The following is an 18451-nucleotide window of genomic DNA, read 5'->3' as shown; positions in this document are numbered from 1 at the left end:
ATCAACAAACCTTCTTCTCCTAATTCGAGTAATTCTTGACCACTAATTGAATTGTTAATAAATATTGGCTAAATAGTTTAGTTTAATGTTATTAGAAACTACAACAACTTACTTTATATTCTCCTAAACCAACTAAATCTAACCAAATACCAACTTCATTGACTGTCCAAGAACCAGCATCTATTAAAACAATAAAATTATTCTAATGTTGGTTTCGAATAGAAAACTAACCTTTTTGTTGAAGTTTCTTAGCCAAGTCAGAATTTGGTTTAGTGTTTGATGAAGAAGATTCCTTCTTCTTGAAGAAAGAAAAGACTGGCATTGAATAGTAGTACTCGCTCTTGTGATGTTTTTTTGTATTGAGATTGATAGGAGTTTTCCACCTTTATTTGTGAAGATGACAAATGACAGGAACAGTTGCAATTACTCAAGGACCAATTATGTAAAATTGGTTGTCCATGGCCCTTTGAGTAATAATGTTGTGGATTTGGAGCTCTTATCTGAAAATGATAGTGATGATATTTGTTTGTACGAAACAAAGAAAGAATATACGAAAGGAAAGGGTATTAAGCATACTTGGCGATTCATATTAATTGGCGAAAGCTTGAGCTTTGATATGTTTGTGTTTTCATTGTTTAAATGATTGTACAATAGCCTTAGTTTAGCTGTTTAGTTTACTTTCTCTTCGATTTTGAAAAGTTGAAGAATTTGAATTGGGAAATTAATATGAAAATTGCAGTTGCAGTTATGGGAATGAACTGTTGCAACGCTCTAAAGGAATTTGGCGTTGGTATCCAATAAAAGATTTTTAGATATTACCATTAACAGATTTGCATCTTCACAGAGAATCTTTTTTCAATATATGTTAAATAATACTGAGTCTATATTCAAATTAAATATTGAGTATTTCGAATTGAACAATTTCCAATGTTGTGTTATTAAGCTGTAGTGAAGTTAGGGATTATGTTTCAAATCACCAATGAAACAATTCCTCTCCTGCTCTAATGTTCCATTAGAAGAGAAATTACTGAATGGTGATATCCTATTTCAAAGAAGAATTGATGATGAAAAACGATATAAATTGAAGGAATGTTAGTGAAATGAGGTTCTAAATTTAGGATAATTTCAAATATTAAATTAATAAATAAATTGATTTAATTCCACACTAATTTTACATCCATGGAACGCATTGAGGAACATTTTCAACAATACCACCAACAAACAATCTCCAAAAATCAAGCAAAATTGTAACTAACATGCATGCGCCCAAACTTTCAACACAACATTTGAAAGTTGAGAACTTTTTCTTTGTTTCCTCTTCATCCATTCTATAATACATTGGGAAACCAACAATAAAGTAAATACCATAGACAATTGAACCAACTTTGTACATCATATCTCTATTCTTGAAAGTGTAATACTTGAAATATTGAATGGTATAAGTTTCCATAAAAGCAGTAAAGTAAGAGAAAGCCAAAATGAAAAGACAAATGAAAATGCTTCTAGAAGTTGATGGATTTCTCCATGCAGTATAAATAATTCTCAAAAGAACATTACTCAATGAGAAATAGAAAGTGAAATAAGCTTGAGTACATAAAAACATCAAATATGGAACATCATTAATACGATGAGTATCCATAGTATATGTTGCACCTAAAAGATTATAAAAGTAATGAGTCCAAAAGTAATTTCCAACAAAATTAAAGATGAAAACCCAAATATTAGCCTTGAACCAATATCTTTCAGTAATCGGAAGATTACGATCAGCCTTACCAGGGAATAATAATGGATATAAGAAACATGGAGTAGCCATAATTACACCATACATTGTCCATTCCATTCTTGATGCATTATCATAAATTTCAAAGTAAATTAAATAGAAAAAGTATGACATCCAAATTGGTCCGTAAATTAAAAAGAACTTTTCAGCCCAAGCTTTACTCTCATTTTGAGAGAAGAGTCGGATACCTCCTTCACTTGTTGTTGATGGTGATGACGATGATGATGAAGGCTTCGATGACATTGTTGTTTTTTTTCAAAGGTTATCTTTTGAATGTAATTTCGTTTACCGATCAAATGGCTATAGGATGAAGGACAACCGAGGACTTGAGTTTTTCAATGTCCTATCTATTTACTAGCACTGAAATGAATTATTAATCTAATCATAGCGTAAGTCTTAAATCATCAATGTCCGTTCCGAATTTAATTTTTTTTATTTTTTAATTTTATTTAATAAGAATCACACAAACCCCCTTTCCTTTCACAACAAGAAAGTTAAAAGTTATAAATCATGAAAAGATTATGTTCATCACTATCACATAGAAAAGTAATATAATTTGGCGCCAAAATTGCAAGAAGAACTGGCAAGCAAAAATTTCCTAAATTTAAATTAAAAAAAATACAATAACAAGAACATTGTTGTTGTAATAAATTTTGTTAATAGTATTACATTTATTTGATCAAAATGACGATTCAAGGATTGTCTAGTATGTTTTTTATTAATCATCAAGTGAATTAATTGTGGATTAATTTCATTACGGAATTTTTAATATTATTATTATCATCATGATTGTATAGGTTATTTATCTGAAAAAAACTTTATTAAAAAGGAATCTCTTGATGCTCTTCGTGGATGTAAAATAGGAATTGATGGATTTCATTGGTTGAAAGTTTTATATGATGAAAAACATGAACCTTTCCAAATGGCTACAGGAGGTACTCCTATTTCATTAGCTTTATTGGTTCAAACTAATTTAAAACAATTCAAGTAAGTATTTGATGAAGAAATAGTTTTCAAATATATTTAGGGATGCTGGAATTACACCAGTTTTTGTATTTAATGGTATTAATTGCGTAAAGAAGGAACGCTCAACAAGTATATATCAAGCTAGAACAGTTTCTTTGAAATCTGCTTGGGGTTCTTATGAAAAGGATCAAAAGAGAGAAGCCCTTATGTTATTCTCTAGAGGTTTGTATTAATATTAATTAATATTTAAAATTACACACTTTGTAAACAGCACAAGGAAATCAATTTTTGGCATCAATTGACACTCTTAATGCATTATTTGAATTGTTTAATGAAAATGATATCGAATTTTTGAGAGCACCATATTTAGCTTGGGGACAACTGTCATACATGTCTGATGCTAAATTGGTTAATGGTGTTATGGGAGATGAAGAATTATTAATGTTTGATATTCCTAAAGTTATTTTCTCACTTAATTTTGATGAAAAGACATTCCAATATGTGGAAAAGAAGACAATTCTTACACAAGAAAGAATTAGTAGCAATCAATTTTTGGATGCAGCTCTTCTTTCAGGAAGCTATTTTTTCAAAGGATTTTCTTCTCCTTCACCATTCCAAAATACTGTAAAGAAAGAGGATCGTTTCAAAACAGAAATTGATAATATCAAAGGAATTGGTTCAGCTAAAAGTATTCTTACAATGAATTCTCGTGAGGATCTTACAGTGCCTTTCTTGTTAAATAAGTATTTGATTATGCATCATCCAGTTTTGGATTTTATTGGAAATACAGTTGTTGTAATGAATAGAGATGCTCTTCCTAGAGACTTTGAAGAAATTGTTGGAGAAAGATTACCTGAAGAAATTTACTTTTTAATTTGTCATGGTATTTTATCACCACAATTGGTCGGAAATTTAGTGAATGGAGTATTTTATGAACCAAATCCTCTTTTTGATTCTTTGGAATATAAGGAATTTATCAACACTTGGAAACCTATTTATACATCATCATTGAACTATTTGACTAGTGAAATGAATGACTACTTTAAACACAAAAATGTTATGCTTGTTAGATATAACTCTTCAGATGAAAATTCTAACGACACAATTTATATAGAAAGAAAACCTGTAAATGTATTTATGGATGGCCTTCAATTCCAAATTAATGAAGCAAACATCACCAAATATCTTCAACAACAGAAAATTACATATACCAATAACTCTATGTCATTGGGCTTGGTATTGAATTTGAAACCAACACTTCTCAAGAAGAATCAAATGCAAAACTTTACCACACCAAATGAAGTTAAAACATTTATTCACTTGAAAGTTTTGGAAACTTTGGGATATATTAAGAAACCACAACAAGGATCATTAGACATCTTGTCCTCTAAAGGAAAGGTTTTATCTAATGCCAAGACTCATATAGAACAAACACTTGTGCTCGTTGAATTAGCCAAGATGAACATTCTTACTGCTTCTTGGACTTACGAAAAACCATACGCAGTTGAGGAAAAGATTGAAAATGAAGATGAAATATTGTTGATCACTAGAATTTTGAGTCTTGTTCCATTAACATTTAGACGTACATCATTGTCTAAGAGTGGTTGGACAGGATTAATCAAGTTAGATCTCGCTATTTACTATTCCATTGTTAAATTATTGCAAACAAATATTGCTCACTTGTATGAATCATTATTGACAGCAGTATACATGTCTCGTAGTATTTCATCTGAAAGTTTATCAGGTGTCATGTCTACTATGAGAGATATCACTGGTTTTTCTGTTGACCATAACAATATTATGGGTATTTTGGCTTATTACCTTTTGTCAACCCCAGAAGACAAACTCAGTCCAAAGAACTTTAAATCCATGTTCCTCTGTTGTCAAAATCCATATAAAGAATTCAGAGAAGTTGCAATCCCATTCTGGCAACAAAGTTATGCAGTTCTTAAGAAACTTACAACTACTGGAAATGAATTCAAAGCGCTAAGTCAAAGACTTGATAAGGCAAACGAATTATTCGAACAAAGAATTAACAAGATTGCTCCACAATTCGAAGCCTTATTGAGAGAATAATTCCATACTTATTTCTTTATTTACAAATTTTATATAGTGAGTGTGGTAGAATATTTTTTAACATTGTGAAATGAGTAGTAGCTAATAAATTAATAGATTTAGATGTTAAAAAATTATTGTCCACCAATTGTCTTGGAATTGGTCCATTCACAATCTACTTTATGATCCTTCATTTGAGGAGCAGATTCATAAATTGCTTCTACAGCTCTTCTCTTAAAATCAGAGTAATCTCCCTTAAATCCAATATATGAAATCCTTGTATTTTCAGCTCCAAAATTTGAAGGGAAGAAGAGAGTAATAGATTGGCAGTTATTGAACTTGCTTTGCTTTAACAAAAAGTCATAAGTTCCTTCAATATCAAAAGTTAAATCAAGCTCTTGATCAGCCTTCTTTTGTGTAGCAGTTTCAATATCTAATAATTCATTATTCTTGAATATTTTGACTTTGCTTGGACATGACTCATTGTCTCCTCCAATAATTTGAAAAGATTTTAAATTTGTTGAAACTGTAAAAGGAACAACAAGTAATAATTCCTCATCAACAGCACTTTCCAAATATCCATCTTTTGATTTTCTTTGATCGTATGGTCTAATAATTGATTGGCAAGCATTTAGTTTATGTTCATTCAAACAACGGACATGAATTTTATCAATATATGGATAGAGTGTTTGTTGAAATCCTTCTAATTCATTCTTATCATGTGCTCCGTGATCATGTTCGCAATGATGATCGTGTTCATGAAAATCTCCACTATGGGCTTCGGAACAACATCCTCCACTGTGATGATGATGGTGTTGGTGATGATCGTCTCCTGACATTTTTTTTTAATTCTAAAAATATTTTCCATATTCCATAAAAGAACAATACAACAAACATTGAAGCACTAAAAAGTTTAATTTACAAGTATTGAAATTTTGAGAGCCGAAAAGAAGACTTTTAATTTCTTGGGAATCTTACATCCATATCAGCAACTACATATAAGAAAGCACCCATTTGAGCAGCTGCCAAATCTAAATCATCAGTGTTAAGAACTGTCATTGTGTCAGCCTTAGAGTGATGGAACCAAAAGTATTTACTTCCTTCTACTTTAGGTGACATTACTGGAATACCAGCTACTTGATAAAGAGGATCAACATCAGCTCCACCACCATTATCTGTAACTTGTGTTGTGTTGATATTTGTGAATAATGTACTGGCAATTAGTTCAACAAGTTTTCTACCTTCCTCTCCTCCAGTAAATTCGAATCCAAGAGGTTTAAATGGTCCTGCATCTGATTCAATTGCAAGAATATGATCTTTGAGTTCCTTTTCATGCTCTTTGACATAACTCATACCACCAAAACGACCACCACCAAATTCTTCCTATTTTAAATTATTTAATCTTAATTAAATTTCAGATTACTTACAGCAGTGAAGGCAACCAATCGAATAGTTCTCTTTGGTCTCAATCCAAGTTTGATAAGTGTTTTCATACCTTCATAGAATGTCAAAATTCCTCCAATGTCATCCATAGGACAAGAATTCAAATCCCAAGAGTCCATATGTCCTCCCACAACAATAACTTCATTTGGATAGGTACTTCCAGTAATTTCACCAAGTGTATTGTAAGAGGTTAGAGGTGGAAGATTTTCACAATTGAGTTTCAATGACAGGACAACTCGTTGACCTCTCTTAATCATTCTTTCAATCATGTCAGCATCTTCTACAGTAATAGTGGCAGCTGGAATCCTCTTTTCATCGTCTTGGAAATTAGTTCCACCAGTGTGAGCTGAATAAATTGAGAATGGGGTCACACTTCTCACTAAACATGCAGCAGCTCCTCTTTTAGCAGCTTCTGCAGGTCCTCTAGTTCTAAAAATTACTGATTTACCATAAGTACCTTGCCAAGGAAGATTGAAAAGTACAATCTTTCCTCTAACATCATATTGATCCAATTCTTCATAACTCTTCAGCACAATAACTTCTGATTTTACTGAACCAGGAGGACTTGTACCTAATGCCAATACTTCCATACGTGGAATGTATCTAGGTTCATGCATGATTAATGATTCAGGTTCTCCTCTTCTCCAATGTGTAATATTATAAACAGGTTCAGTATGAACATTATCAAAACCATTGGCTTGCATTAGTTTGGCAAAATGTTTGCAAGTCAAATCAAAACCTTCAGTTCCAACCAATCTACTGCCATAAGTATCTGTTAAGAAGGCCAATAAATCATAGAGCTTTCCCTTTTCTTCTCCTTTGATGATGTGTTGGCAAATTTGATCAACTTTCTCCTTGTAATTATTCGGAAATGCATTGGTTGATATTTTAGTGGCTTCAACCATTGAATGATGATATTGATCAGTAGTAAATGATTGTAACATTGTAGCCACAAACAACACAACTCCAATCAACAAACCACCACTGCTAAGTAATTGTCGAGACATTTTTTAAATTGTTGGAAAATTGGGGCTGTATTTGGGTTGTAATTTACAGTGTTGAAATTGTTACTTTTTACAACAATTCAATTTGAACATGATCTTCAACCTCATTTCTCAATTAACTATTGAGCAATAATTGAAATTGAATTGCAAAAACTCCCCACAAAAATTGCAATTAAAAAAATGAATCAATCAAAGAAGGCTTCTTCAGCATTAAATCAATTGAGAAAAGTTGCTTCAAGCAATGACAAGTGTTTTTCCACTAGCTCCAAGTTGAACACTCACTATAATTCTATCAATCCAACTAACGGAAAGTTGACCAAACAATTTGAATGTCTTTCTGATCAACAATTGGAACAAGCTATTCAAGAAAGTTGGAAGTCATTCCAAGCTTGGAATCCACAATTATACTCAGGTAGGTTGTTTTAGATGGAGGACGTTTTTATATACTAGAGGTTTCGGAATTATTTTGTGATGACGATGATGGAATTTTGGATTTTAAATTGATGTGGAATTTGTGATGTGAATAATTTAAATTATCATCAACGACAAACAACAAATAATAATAATTAATAATAACGAAATTATTGTGGAATTAACAAAATAGAAAATCCAAAGGAAATTGCTGAATTAATTCAATGGCGTTCTCAAATCATGAATCCACTTGCTGATGCATTCGAAGCTCACAAGGAAGAATTAGCTAAAATGATGGCTTTGGATATGGGTAAACCAGTTGCTCAAGGTGTTGCTGAAGCTGAAAAGTGTGCATCTCTCATCAGATATTATGTCAAGACTTCTGAAAGTGTTTTGCGTGATAAGGTTGTTTTTGATAATGAAAAGATGTTCAGTAGAGTTGTCTACCAACCACTTGGACCAGTTCTTCAATGTGCCCCATTGTAAGTAGTTGTACTCTGTAATGTGAATGTGTTTATTTTCAATTTAATTAGCAATTTCCCATACTGGCAAGTTATTAGATTCTGTGTTCCTGCAATGATGGCTGGTAACACTGTTATGATTAGACACAATCACCAAGTTCCCACTTGTGCTAAATCAATTCAAGATTTATTTGAAGAAGCTCTTGCTAAAGCGTATGTAGTTCATTATAATTTTACAAAAAATGTTAACATCATTCTTAAAGTGGTGCTCCATCTGAATTGAACAAGATTTATCAAAATGTCTTCCTTGAAAATCAACAAGTTAGTACTACTATTAGTCACAATAAGATTCGTGGTGTTGCATTCACTGGTAGTACTCAAGTTGGTAAAATTATTGCCAGCCAAGCTGCTTCCAATCTTAAGAAGCACGTTTTGGAATTGGGAGGTGCTGATGCTTTCATTGTTCTTAAGGATGCCGATTTGGAACTTGCTGTCAAGAATGCTGTTGTTTCAAGAATTAACAATTGTGGACAAACTTGTATTGCTGCTAAGAGATTAATTGTTGAAAAGGAAGTTCTTCCACAATTTGAAAAAATGCTCGCTGAAAAGGTTAAGAGCTTAAAATTGGGTGATCCACTTGTTAGAGGTAATGATGTTGGTCCAATGGCCAGAAAAGATTTGATGGACAAATTGGATGATCAAGTTAAACTCTGTGTTAGTCAAGGTGCTAAGGTTTTGGCTGGTGGTTCTAAGGCTAGTTTGTCAGGTGAATTGAGCAATGGTTTCTTCTATCAACCAACTGTTTTGTCAAATGTTACAACTGATAATTTTGCATTCCATAATGAACTCTTTGGACCAGTTTTCGTTGTTGTTGCTGCTGAAAATGCTGATCATGCTGTTCAATTGGCTAATGAAAGCATCTATGGTCTTGGTGGTAGTGTTTATAGTAAGGATGTCAAGAAAGCTTCCAAGATTGCTGAAAAACTTGAATGTGGTATGGCCTTTGTTAATGGTGTTGTTAGATCAAGCCCAGAAATGCCATTCGGTGGTGTTAAGGAAAGTGGTTATGGTAGAGAATGTGGTTCTGAAGGTATTCTTGAATGGTGTAATGCCAAGACTATGGTTGTTGACAAACATTAAAGAATTTCAATTTTCTATTAAAATGTCACTTGCCTTTGACAAGGGGCAATTTTACCAAAAACAAATATCCAATTTGATATTTTAAAAAAATTTAAATTTATTTTTAAAATCTATTTGAGTTCCAAATAGCAGGTGTCGGAGTGGCAGAAAATAAACTTTGGATCACAACAGCTATCAACAAGCAAATTAATCCTTCAAGCCTTTTTAAAAAAAATTTTCATCATCCTCATCGGGAAGCATCAGTAGGCTTTTTGATTAAGTATCATCATCAAGAGTATTTAGGAAACTGGAGAACGCTTCTGTTTTACATTTGGAGTGTTGATAGTTAGAATTAATTACTATTGGAAATTTTTGGAGAGAATTTAGGCGTTTTAATTTATTTATTATTAATTTATATACACTACTAGTACAATCACCACCAATAACAACAACATGTTGAAAAAGAAATCTTTCCTTGGAGGTGGAAAGGAAAATGTTAAATTCCAATTTAATTTGTCTGTTGATCACCTCTTTGATTTTAAAAATTCAAGTTTATCTCGTCAACCAACACCTGATGAAGATGTGTTTTATGCAGTATGTTTTTTAAATAATCAAATGGAATTTCTTATATTTGTTTATAGGTTCATTGGAAGAGAGGTAAGAAACGTAAAGGTGAAACACCATACACCAAAATTGACAGAGAAAGAGTGACTTGGAATACTACTTTCAAGTTTAATGGTACACTTGTCAAAAAGAAGGGTGTTTTTCAAAAGAAGGATTTAGTACTTACTCTTGAGGAAAGAGTTACAAATAACAAAACACACCAATCAAAAGATACTGTTTTGGTAAAGGAGGAACTTGATCTTGGTCAATTTGTTAATGAAAGTGAGGAAGTTACACAAACAAAGGAACTCAGCTTGGTTATCCCAAAACCTGTCGGAAAAGCTAAACTTAAAATTGTCATCAATTCAAGATGCTTGAAAAATGTTCCCGGACTGTAAGTTTTTAAATTGAACAAATGATGATCAATATATTGGTTGATAGTGATGATGATTTTGATGGAGTTAGTACATATACAGGAGGAGATAATGGAGAAGAGGAAGATGAAGCCACTCACAATGTATGTTTACATATAGATTTTGGAAATTATAATATTTGTTTATTATTAACAGGATTATGGAACACCTAGAAATGGAGGTTCCTTCATACTCAGCAGAGGATCACTTGCTGAGGAAAATATTGTTGGAGAGTTACGTGAACAAATAGAATCCCTTCAGAAACGTATTAAAGAGCTTGAAGGGGATGACAAGACATCCATAGTATCTCAAATTGCAAAGGAAAGAGATGAACTCGAGGAAAAGTTGAGAATTATTCAGGAGGAAGCTAAAAATCTTAGGGAAGAATATGATCGTGCCCAAGAAGCCCAACAAGAGGCAGACAGCAAATTGTTTGAGATTCAACTCAAATCGAAACAAGCCCAACAAAAGTATGAACAACAAATCAAGCAAACAAAAGATAAGCTTGAAGAGGTAGGTTTCAACATTTTAACAATGTTTCTAATAATGTTAAAAGATGGAAGCAGAATCTGATACCTTGCAAGAACAAAAGGAAACACTTCAAAAACAAATTAAATCCTTGGAGGAAAGTATTGAAAACTTGAAACAGGAATCTTCCAGAAAGGATGACATTATTCAGGAAAATAATGCAGAGAAGGAAAAATCTAGTCGTGAGTATGAAGGTCGTATTGAGGAAATACAAGAGGAGGTTTCATCAGTTTCTCTAAAGTTGAAGGCATCAGAGGATAAATCTCATAATCTCGAAGAAAATGTTAAACAACTCAAGCATACAAATGAAGAGTTAAATTCAGAGCTCACAAGACTTAAGGTAAGTTTTAAAAAATATGGAAACACTATAATTCTTGAAGAAGCATTATGAAAGTGAAGCATCTTCAAAAGAAAAAGATATTGAGATTATCAGATCTGAACTTGAAAGCTTGAAGAAGTTGAAAGAAAAAGAAGATAACGAGAATCACGAATCTATTCAAAAGATTTTGAAGGAAAAATCAGAAATTACTACTCAACTTGAGAAGACTAATCATAATCTCCAAAAGACCAACAAGGAACATGAAATTTTGTTGTCATGTATTCAAGAATTCAACAAGCTGAAGAAGAAACTGGAAGAAGCTATGACTCAAGTGACTGAAGACAATGACTTCAAGAAGAAGATTAAAGAAGCCACCAAATTAAGTGACGAATTTATTAACCATAGCAAGAGTAACGAGTTTGAAAAGATTCATCCGGATCAAATTCAAGAAGAGTTGCATAAAATGACAGATCTTCTTCTTCTAAAGTTAAATGCAATCAAGCAAACCAATTTGGAGTTAGTTGAGTTTAACAGTAGAATTGATTCAGAATTAGATCAAGTCAAAAAGGATAAGGTTGAACTTGAAAGTGAAATCAAGTTACTGAATGAAAAAGTTACTCAACTCGAGAATGAAAAGAATCAACTTATTACTACTTCCTTGGCAAGTCAAGAAAGTTTATCACAAGAACTGATGAACAATATTAAGCAAAAAGAGCAACAACTTGATGAGGCAAATAGAGAGAAGGAAAGACTCAACAATGAGGTTAAGCAAATGTCTGAAAAGATTTCAAGTCTTGAATCAAACCTTTCTGACGTTTCTGAAAAGGAATCCAATCTTAGAAAGGAGTTAAAGACCAGAGAGAGCGAGATTGAAGCCGAAACTAAAGCAAAAGTTGATTTGCAAGATAAGGTTTCTTCTTTAACTCAACAAATTTCATCGTTAGAAGCTACTATTTCCAGTCTAAATGAAAACAAAGACAATCAAGAAAAGGAGTATAACACCCTTTCCCAAAAATATGAAGATCTTGTTAATCAGAACAATACAACTATTGAACAGCATTCCACCGAGAAGCTATCTTTAGAAAAGCAATTACAAGATACACAACAAGAACTTGTAAATATTAATAAGACATTGGAACAAACTCGTGATGAAAAAGAAAAATCTCTTAATGAGATTGAATCGATTAAGAAGCAACTTAAAGATTTGCAAGATCAAAATCTTAATGATTCTGAAACAAAGGATTCGCTGTATATTAACCTTCAAAATGAAATGAATAGAACTAAGGAAGTTCTTTCTCAAACCGAAAAGGAGAAAGAAACATTCTTCAAAGAATTGTCAGAACATAAGGAAAAGCTGAATAACTTGTTGCAAGAATATGAATCATTGAAGGTGCAAAATGGGTCATTAGATGAGAAACTTTCCAAAGTCAGTCAGGAAGTCGAATCTGTTAGAAAACAAAATGAAGAGCTTGAATCTCAAATTGAGGATTTCAAGCAAAAATCAGATGACCTCGAGAAAACAATAACTTCTCTCAATTCCACTATCGAGGAACTAAAACAAAATCTCACCGAATCACAACAAAAGGTCTCTGAACTTAACGATGAAAAGAAAAACCTAGCAACGGAATTGGTAGAAATCAAATCCAGAGTTACTACCCTTGAAGAATCTCTGAAGAGTGAACAAGAAAAATCTGCACAAGTTTCCAAATCGCTACAGGACAAGGAACAAGAACTCGAAGGTACTGTCCAAGAAAGAGATACTTTCAAGGTTGATCTCGAAAGAGCCTTGTCCAATATTTCCAATTTAGAAGAGCAATTAAAACTTATTACAAGTGATAAAGAAAATACATCATCAGAGGTTTCAGGATTGCTGCAAAGAATTGAAAAGATTCAAAAAGAAAAGAACGACATTGAAGATTTATTGACAAAGGAGAGAAAAGAACTTTCTGCAACTATTCAACAAAAGGAACAAGAACTTTCTAAAGAAATTAGTGCTCATGAACAATTGGATAAACAAGTATTAGAATACAAACAAAAGTTGGAAGAAACAAGCCAAAGTTTAGAAAGAACTAAGGATGAATTGGAAAGATTGGGTCAAGGCTCTGATACTCTTTCTAGTCAAATTAGTGAATTACTTTCCGAAAAGAATCAACTTGCTGACAAACTGCAACAATTGGAGGAAGCAAAGAAGCAGCTAGAAGATCAACTCGCTGAGTCTACTTCACAATTGCAAACCTCAGCAGGTAGAATTTCAGAACTCGAATCTCTCTCAAGTGATGCAGACAAGAAGTTGACAGACCTGACAAACCTTATTGAAGAAAAGACTAGAGAACTAGAAAAACATATCTCTGAGAAGTCCAAGCTTTCAGAGAAAATTAAGGAGAATGAAGTGGAAATTATTTCACTAAACAAACAAGTTGAAACCCTTACTCAAGAGAAGAACAGTCTTCTTTCTAGCTCTGATCTTAAGGAAGGTTCCTTGTTGAAAGAGTTGGAAGAAACCAAAGAGAAATTGAAACACGTAAAGGAAGAAAACAATACTCTTTCCGAAGAGCTTTCTCAAACAAAATCCGACAAGCAAACTCTTGGAGAGAAGATTATTATCGTTGAACAAGAAAATACCAAGAAACAAGAAACGATAGTTTTACTAGAGACTAAGATTGAAGAATTAGAAGAGTCCTTAAAGTTACTAAGAGAATCTTCCTCACAAGAAAAGGAATCTTTATCTAATAGTATCGCTCAACGTGAGGAAAGAATGAACGAAATAGAAAAGGATCTCAAGATCAATCAAGAAAAACTCGCCCAAGCCCTCGACCACCATACTACCCTGGATGACCAAATTGAAAAGTTGAAACAAGAAATTTCAGAACTCAGAGAGCAACTTGGAACCATAAGAGAAGAGAAAGATACAACTGTAGACAAGCTCAATAACATGCTAGAACAAATGCAAAACAAAGATACTGAGATTAATGAGCTTAGAACTTCAAATAGTGCTCTTGAAACGGAATTGGAGAATATCAAGAATGCTCGTAGCGAGCTCGAACAAGAGCTTGAATCCTTGGAGCAAGAAAAAGAAAAAGCTGACTTGGAAATTCTTGAATTTACCAAGAAATTAAGAACAAGCTCCTCAGAATTGGAAGAACTCCAAAAGAAACACTTATTGGCTGAAAATAAGATTCAAGAATTGAATAGCATCATCAACTCAAAGGATGATAGTATCAATAGAATTGAACAAGACAAGGAGCAATTGGAAAGTCACAAATCTCAACTTGAAGAAACTATCAAGAGTCTTCAACAAGAGTTAAAGAATGCCAATGAAGATGGAGAACAATACAAGGGTCAAATCATCGATCTTGAATCAAAGATTGAAAGTTTAGAAAAAGAAAAACAATCTCTTCTTGAGGCCAGTATCAATGAAAAGGAAGAAGCTGGTAACAGACTTTTGCAAGAATTGAACAAGGCACAAGAATCACTCAAAATTGCCAATCAAGAGAAAGATGAAATTGCTGAACAGTTGAAACAAACAAGAAGAGCAAAGGAGGATCTTGAACAAGAAATTTCCCAAATTTCCACTGAAAATGAAGGTTTACTCAAGGAGAAGACTGAAACCCTTGAAAAACTTGAAAAATTAGAATCAGAAAAGATTGAAATTCTTCAAAATGCTGAAGTTGAGAAGAAGGATCTCGGTATCATTATTGCTCAACTCAGAGAATCAATCTCCAAACTTGAAGATGATGTTACTGAAAATCAACATCAATCCCTTATTTTGTCTAAATCTGTCAATGAAAAACAAGATTCTATTGATAAGTTGGTTGAGGAAAAGAAAACACTAGATGAATCATTGGCTTCCATCAAGGTGGAGCTTACCGAAGTTATTTCCAATTTAGAAAAATCAAAGGAAGATATTGGTTCCCTCCAAAGGGAAAAGGAAGGATTGTTGGAGCAAATTACTTTGCTCAGATCCGAAACTGATCAAAGCAATGATTCTTACCTGAATACTCTCAGAGAAAAGCAAGACGCCATTGAAAAACATTTATCTGACATCAATGCCAAACAAGAACTCATACAAGGATTAGAATCTCAAGTTGAAGAGCAAGTCCAAAGCATTAGAGAAAAGCAAGACAAGATAGTGGAAATGGAATCTTCTATTGCCAAGCTCGAGTCATCAGTTGCAGAATTGAATGGAGATGTTGAGGCAAGCAAGAAGCAAATTGAAGCCCTCAAGTCTGAACTTCAAAACAAGGAGGAGAATATCGATACACTCAACACCAACCTTTCTGAACAAGAAGCTAAGTACAAGAATGAAATTACCTCTTTGGTCAGTAAGCTTTCAAAGATTGTTGGCACAGATAGTGACTCTGCTGATAGTGTTATTGAACTTTTAATTAATCAAAAGGATGGCCTCACTAATGAAATCATCAATCTCAAAGAACAACTGATCGCTATCCAATCATTCCTTACTGAAAAGGACTCAGCCATACATGACAAGGAAATTGAACTCAAGAGCAAACAAGAAGAGCTTTTGAAACTTCTCCAACAAAATGAGGAGGAAATCAAAAGCTTGAAGAGAGAAATAGAAATACAAGCTTCAGCTAAGGATGAATTAGAAAAAGAGATTGAGCGTTTAAAGGCTGAAATATCAGTTACAAAGTCTGCATTGGCTACCGAGAGAGAAGAAAAGGATGTCACTGTCGAAAAACTATCTGGTGTCATTATTCAATTAGAAAGCTTGGAGACCGAAAAGAAGAATCTTGAAACTGCTCATTCAGAAGAAAAGGAAGACCTGTTGAATCAAATTAAGGAAAAAGTTGAAGAAATTGCATCACAAGTGTCCAGGTTCGAATCTTTGCAAACAAGACATTCAGAACTCTCCGAAAAGTATGAATCACTTGGTAAGGAACTAGAGGGTATTAAGACTGAACGTAACGAGCTCGAACAAGAGCTTGAATCATTGGAACAAGAGAAAGAAAAAGCTGACTTAGAAATTCTTGAATTTACCAAGAAATTAAGAACAAGCTCCTCAGAATTGGAAGAACTCCAAAAGAAACACTTATTGGCTGAAAATAAGGTTCAAGAATTAAACCAAAAAGTTGAAACCATACAACAAGTGGTCGAAAGGGTCCAAAAAGACAAAGAACAAGTAGATGAGCAAAAGGCTCAACTTGAAACATTGATTGAAAATCTTCAAGACGAGCTTAACAAAGTCAAGGAAGATGGAGAGGAATACAAAGGCCAAATTTCAGATCTTAACAAGAAGATTGCAGTCTTAGAAAAAGAAAAACAATCACTTCTTGACTCTACCCTCTCTCAAAAGGATGAAATGTTGCACATTATTTCCCTAAAGGATGAAAATATCTCTAGAATAGAGAAAGACAATTCAGATCTTCATACCCAAAAATCTCAACTTGAAGAAACTATCAAGAGTCTCCAACAAGAACTCAAGAATGCCAAAGAAGATGGAGAACAATACAAGGGTCAAATCACTGAACTTCAATCAAAGATTGAAAATTTGGAAAAGGAAAAACAATCTCTTCTTGAAACTAGCTTTAATGAAAAGGAAGTTATGGGCAACAAGGTTACCCAATTGGAAAGTCAAAAATCTCAACTTGAAGAAACCATCAAGAGTCTTCAACAAGAGTTAAAGAATGCCAATGAAGATGGAGAACAATACAAGGGTCAAATCATCGATCTTGAATCAAAGATTGAAAGTTTAGAAAAAGAAAAACAATCTCTTCTTGAGGCCAGTATCAATGAAAAGGAAGAAATGGGCAACAAGCTCCTCCAAGAATTGAACAAGGCACAAGAATCACTCAAAATTGCCAATCAAGAGAAAGATGAAATTGCTGAACAGTTGAAACAAACAAGAAGAGCAAAGGAGGAAATTGGTGAACAACTGGCCACCAGTAAAAAATTGGCTGAAGATATCACCAAAGAAAAAGATTCAACTCTTGAAAAACTTGAAAAATTAGAATCAGAAAAGATTGAAATTCTTCAAAATGCTGAAGTTGAGAAGAAGGATCTCGGTATCATTATTGCTCAACTCAGAGAATCAATCTCCAAACTTGAAGATGATGTTACTGACAATCAACACCAAAATATGTTGTTGTCAAAGTCAGTCTCTCACAAGGAAGAGATTATTTCAAGTCTTACTCAAGAAAAAGAATCTCTGGAGACTAAACTTGTATCCGCAAAAGAAGAATCGGACTCCTTAGAAAAGGATATTAAGTCTTTGAATGAACAAATTGATTCTCTCAATAATGACCTCAACACTACTAAAGCTCAACTCAACGAAGTAACCCAAGACAAGTATAGAGCTGAAGCATCTTTGAGCGAAAGAGAAGCAAGTATTGAACAACTGGAAGAGGAAATTTCTAAACTCAAGAATGCCTCCGCAGAACAATCTAATCAATTGGCCACAACCATCCAAGAACGTGATGAAGCTATCAATGATCTATTTAAATCAAAGGAGATTGTTCTTTCTCTGGAAAATAGAATTGAAACCCTGAAAGAAAAGCAAGAAAGAGTAACCACTGAGTTGGATGCTAGCAATTTAGTGGTTGAAAAATTGCAACAACAAGTAAAGGAGCAAGACGAAAAGGCCCAAGGTCTTAACAAAGTTATTGAAGAAAAAGAAGAACAGTACAACAAGAATATTGCAGATATCATCTCAAAGATCGGTACTTTAGTCAATAATAATGAAGAATCATCTAGCGCTGAAGAAGCCAAACAATCATTCCTCAATAAGCAATTTGAGAGTTTGCATGAAAAACTTGCTGATTTCGAAAAAACTATTTCTGAAAAAGACAGAATCATTTCATCAAAGGACGAAGAGTTGAAGAACAAGCAAGATGAACTCAGAGAACTTTTGGGACTTCAAGTCAATAGTGAAGATGCTCTCAATAGATTGAAATATGAAATGGATGAAAAGTTAGAAAAGCTTGAAAAAGAAAAGAGAGATCTCGAACAAGAAAGAGGTACTCTTTTGGAAAGTACTGAACAACAAGGAAAGGAAATATCTGATCTCAATAATCAACTCCAAGACGCTCATAACAAGATTCAAGAAAAGCAAGCCGAAGCAGAATTACTTGAACAAAAACTCAGCAAACTTGATGAAGAACTTGTACAAAAATCACAAGCTGTCACTGAACAAGAGGAGCAAATTCAAACTCTAAAGACAGAACTTGAAACTAGAGAAAAAGATTTACAAAATCTTGTTAACAACATTCAATCCAAGGAGCAAGAGTTATCAGAAAAATCTCAAGAACTGGAACAAAAAGTTACTACAATGAATGAATTGGATTCGATTATTGAAAAGCGCAACCAAGAAATTAATAACTTGCAAAATGGAG

General features: G+C 33.3%; 4 protein-coding genes across 4 annotated transcripts; 2 read left to right on the top strand and 2 right to left on the bottom strand.

Annotated features, from left to right (window-relative positions):
- Positions 1-1139: 1139 nt before the first annotated feature.
- NAEGRDRAFT_81142 (CPI1-like protein) lies at positions 1140-2023 on the bottom strand (the record flags this gene model as incomplete). Its single annotated transcript, XM_002672730.1, has 1 exon — positions 1140-2023. One exon carries the CDS (start codon positions 2021-2023, stop codon positions 1172-1174), a length of 852 nt encoding a protein of 283 aa, XP_002672776.1. The 3' UTR covers positions 1140-1171.
- Positions 2024-2405: 382 nt separating this feature from the next.
- Positions 2406-5616, top strand: NAEGRDRAFT_81141 (XPG domain-containing protein). The gene is made up of 5 exons (XM_002672793.1): positions 2406-2486; positions 2578-2767; positions 2808-2968; positions 3018-4854; positions 4875-5616. The coding sequence occupies exons 1-4, from the start codon at positions 2465-2467 to the stop codon at positions 4820-4822; spliced, it is 2178 nt and encodes a 725-aa protein (XP_002672839.1). The 5' UTR covers positions 2406-2464; the 3' UTR covers positions 4823-4854; positions 4875-5616.
- A 142-nt stretch (positions 5617-5758) lies between these two features.
- Positions 5759-7251, bottom strand: NAEGRDRAFT_52057 (uncharacterized protein; the record flags this gene model as incomplete). Its single annotated transcript, XM_002672729.1, has 2 exons — positions 5759-6184; positions 6244-7251. The coding sequence occupies 2 exons, from the start codon at positions 7249-7251 to the stop codon at positions 5759-5761; spliced, it is 1434 nt and encodes a 477-aa protein (XP_002672775.1).
- A 177-nt stretch (positions 7252-7428) lies between these two features.
- NAEGRDRAFT_72193 (uncharacterized protein) lies at positions 7429-9260 on the top strand (the record flags this gene model as incomplete). The annotated part of the gene is made up of 4 exons (XM_002672792.1): positions 7429-7660; positions 7853-8141; positions 8193-8333; positions 8384-9260. 4 exons carry the CDS (start codon positions 7429-7431, stop codon positions 9258-9260), a joined length of 1539 nt encoding a protein of 512 aa, XP_002672838.1.
- Between the last annotated feature and the right edge of the window lie 9191 nt (positions 9261-18451).

The sequence above is a fragment of the Naegleria gruberi genome (assembly GCF_000004985.1).
Source record: "Naegleria gruberi genomic scaffold NAEGRscaffold_51, whole genome shotgun sequence".
Lineage (NCBI taxonomy): Eukaryota > Heterolobosea > Eutetramitea > Acrasida > Naegleriidae > Naegleria > Naegleria gruberi.
The sequence above is the reverse complement of the archived record's forward strand: the minus strand, read 5'-3'. Positions and strand labels throughout refer to the sequence as shown.

Coding starts and splice junctions, on each gene's coding strand:
- NAEGRDRAFT_81141 (XM_002672793.1), top strand. CDS start 2,465: ATGACGATTCAAGGATTGTCTA. Junction 2,487..2,577: donor GACGATTCAAGGATTGTCTA/GTATGTTTTTTA, acceptor ATGATTGTATAG/GTTATTTATCTGAAAAAAAC. Junction 2,969..3,017: donor CCTTATGTTATTCTCTAGAG/GTTTGTATTAAT, acceptor CTTTGTAAACAG/CACAAGGAAATCAATTTTTG.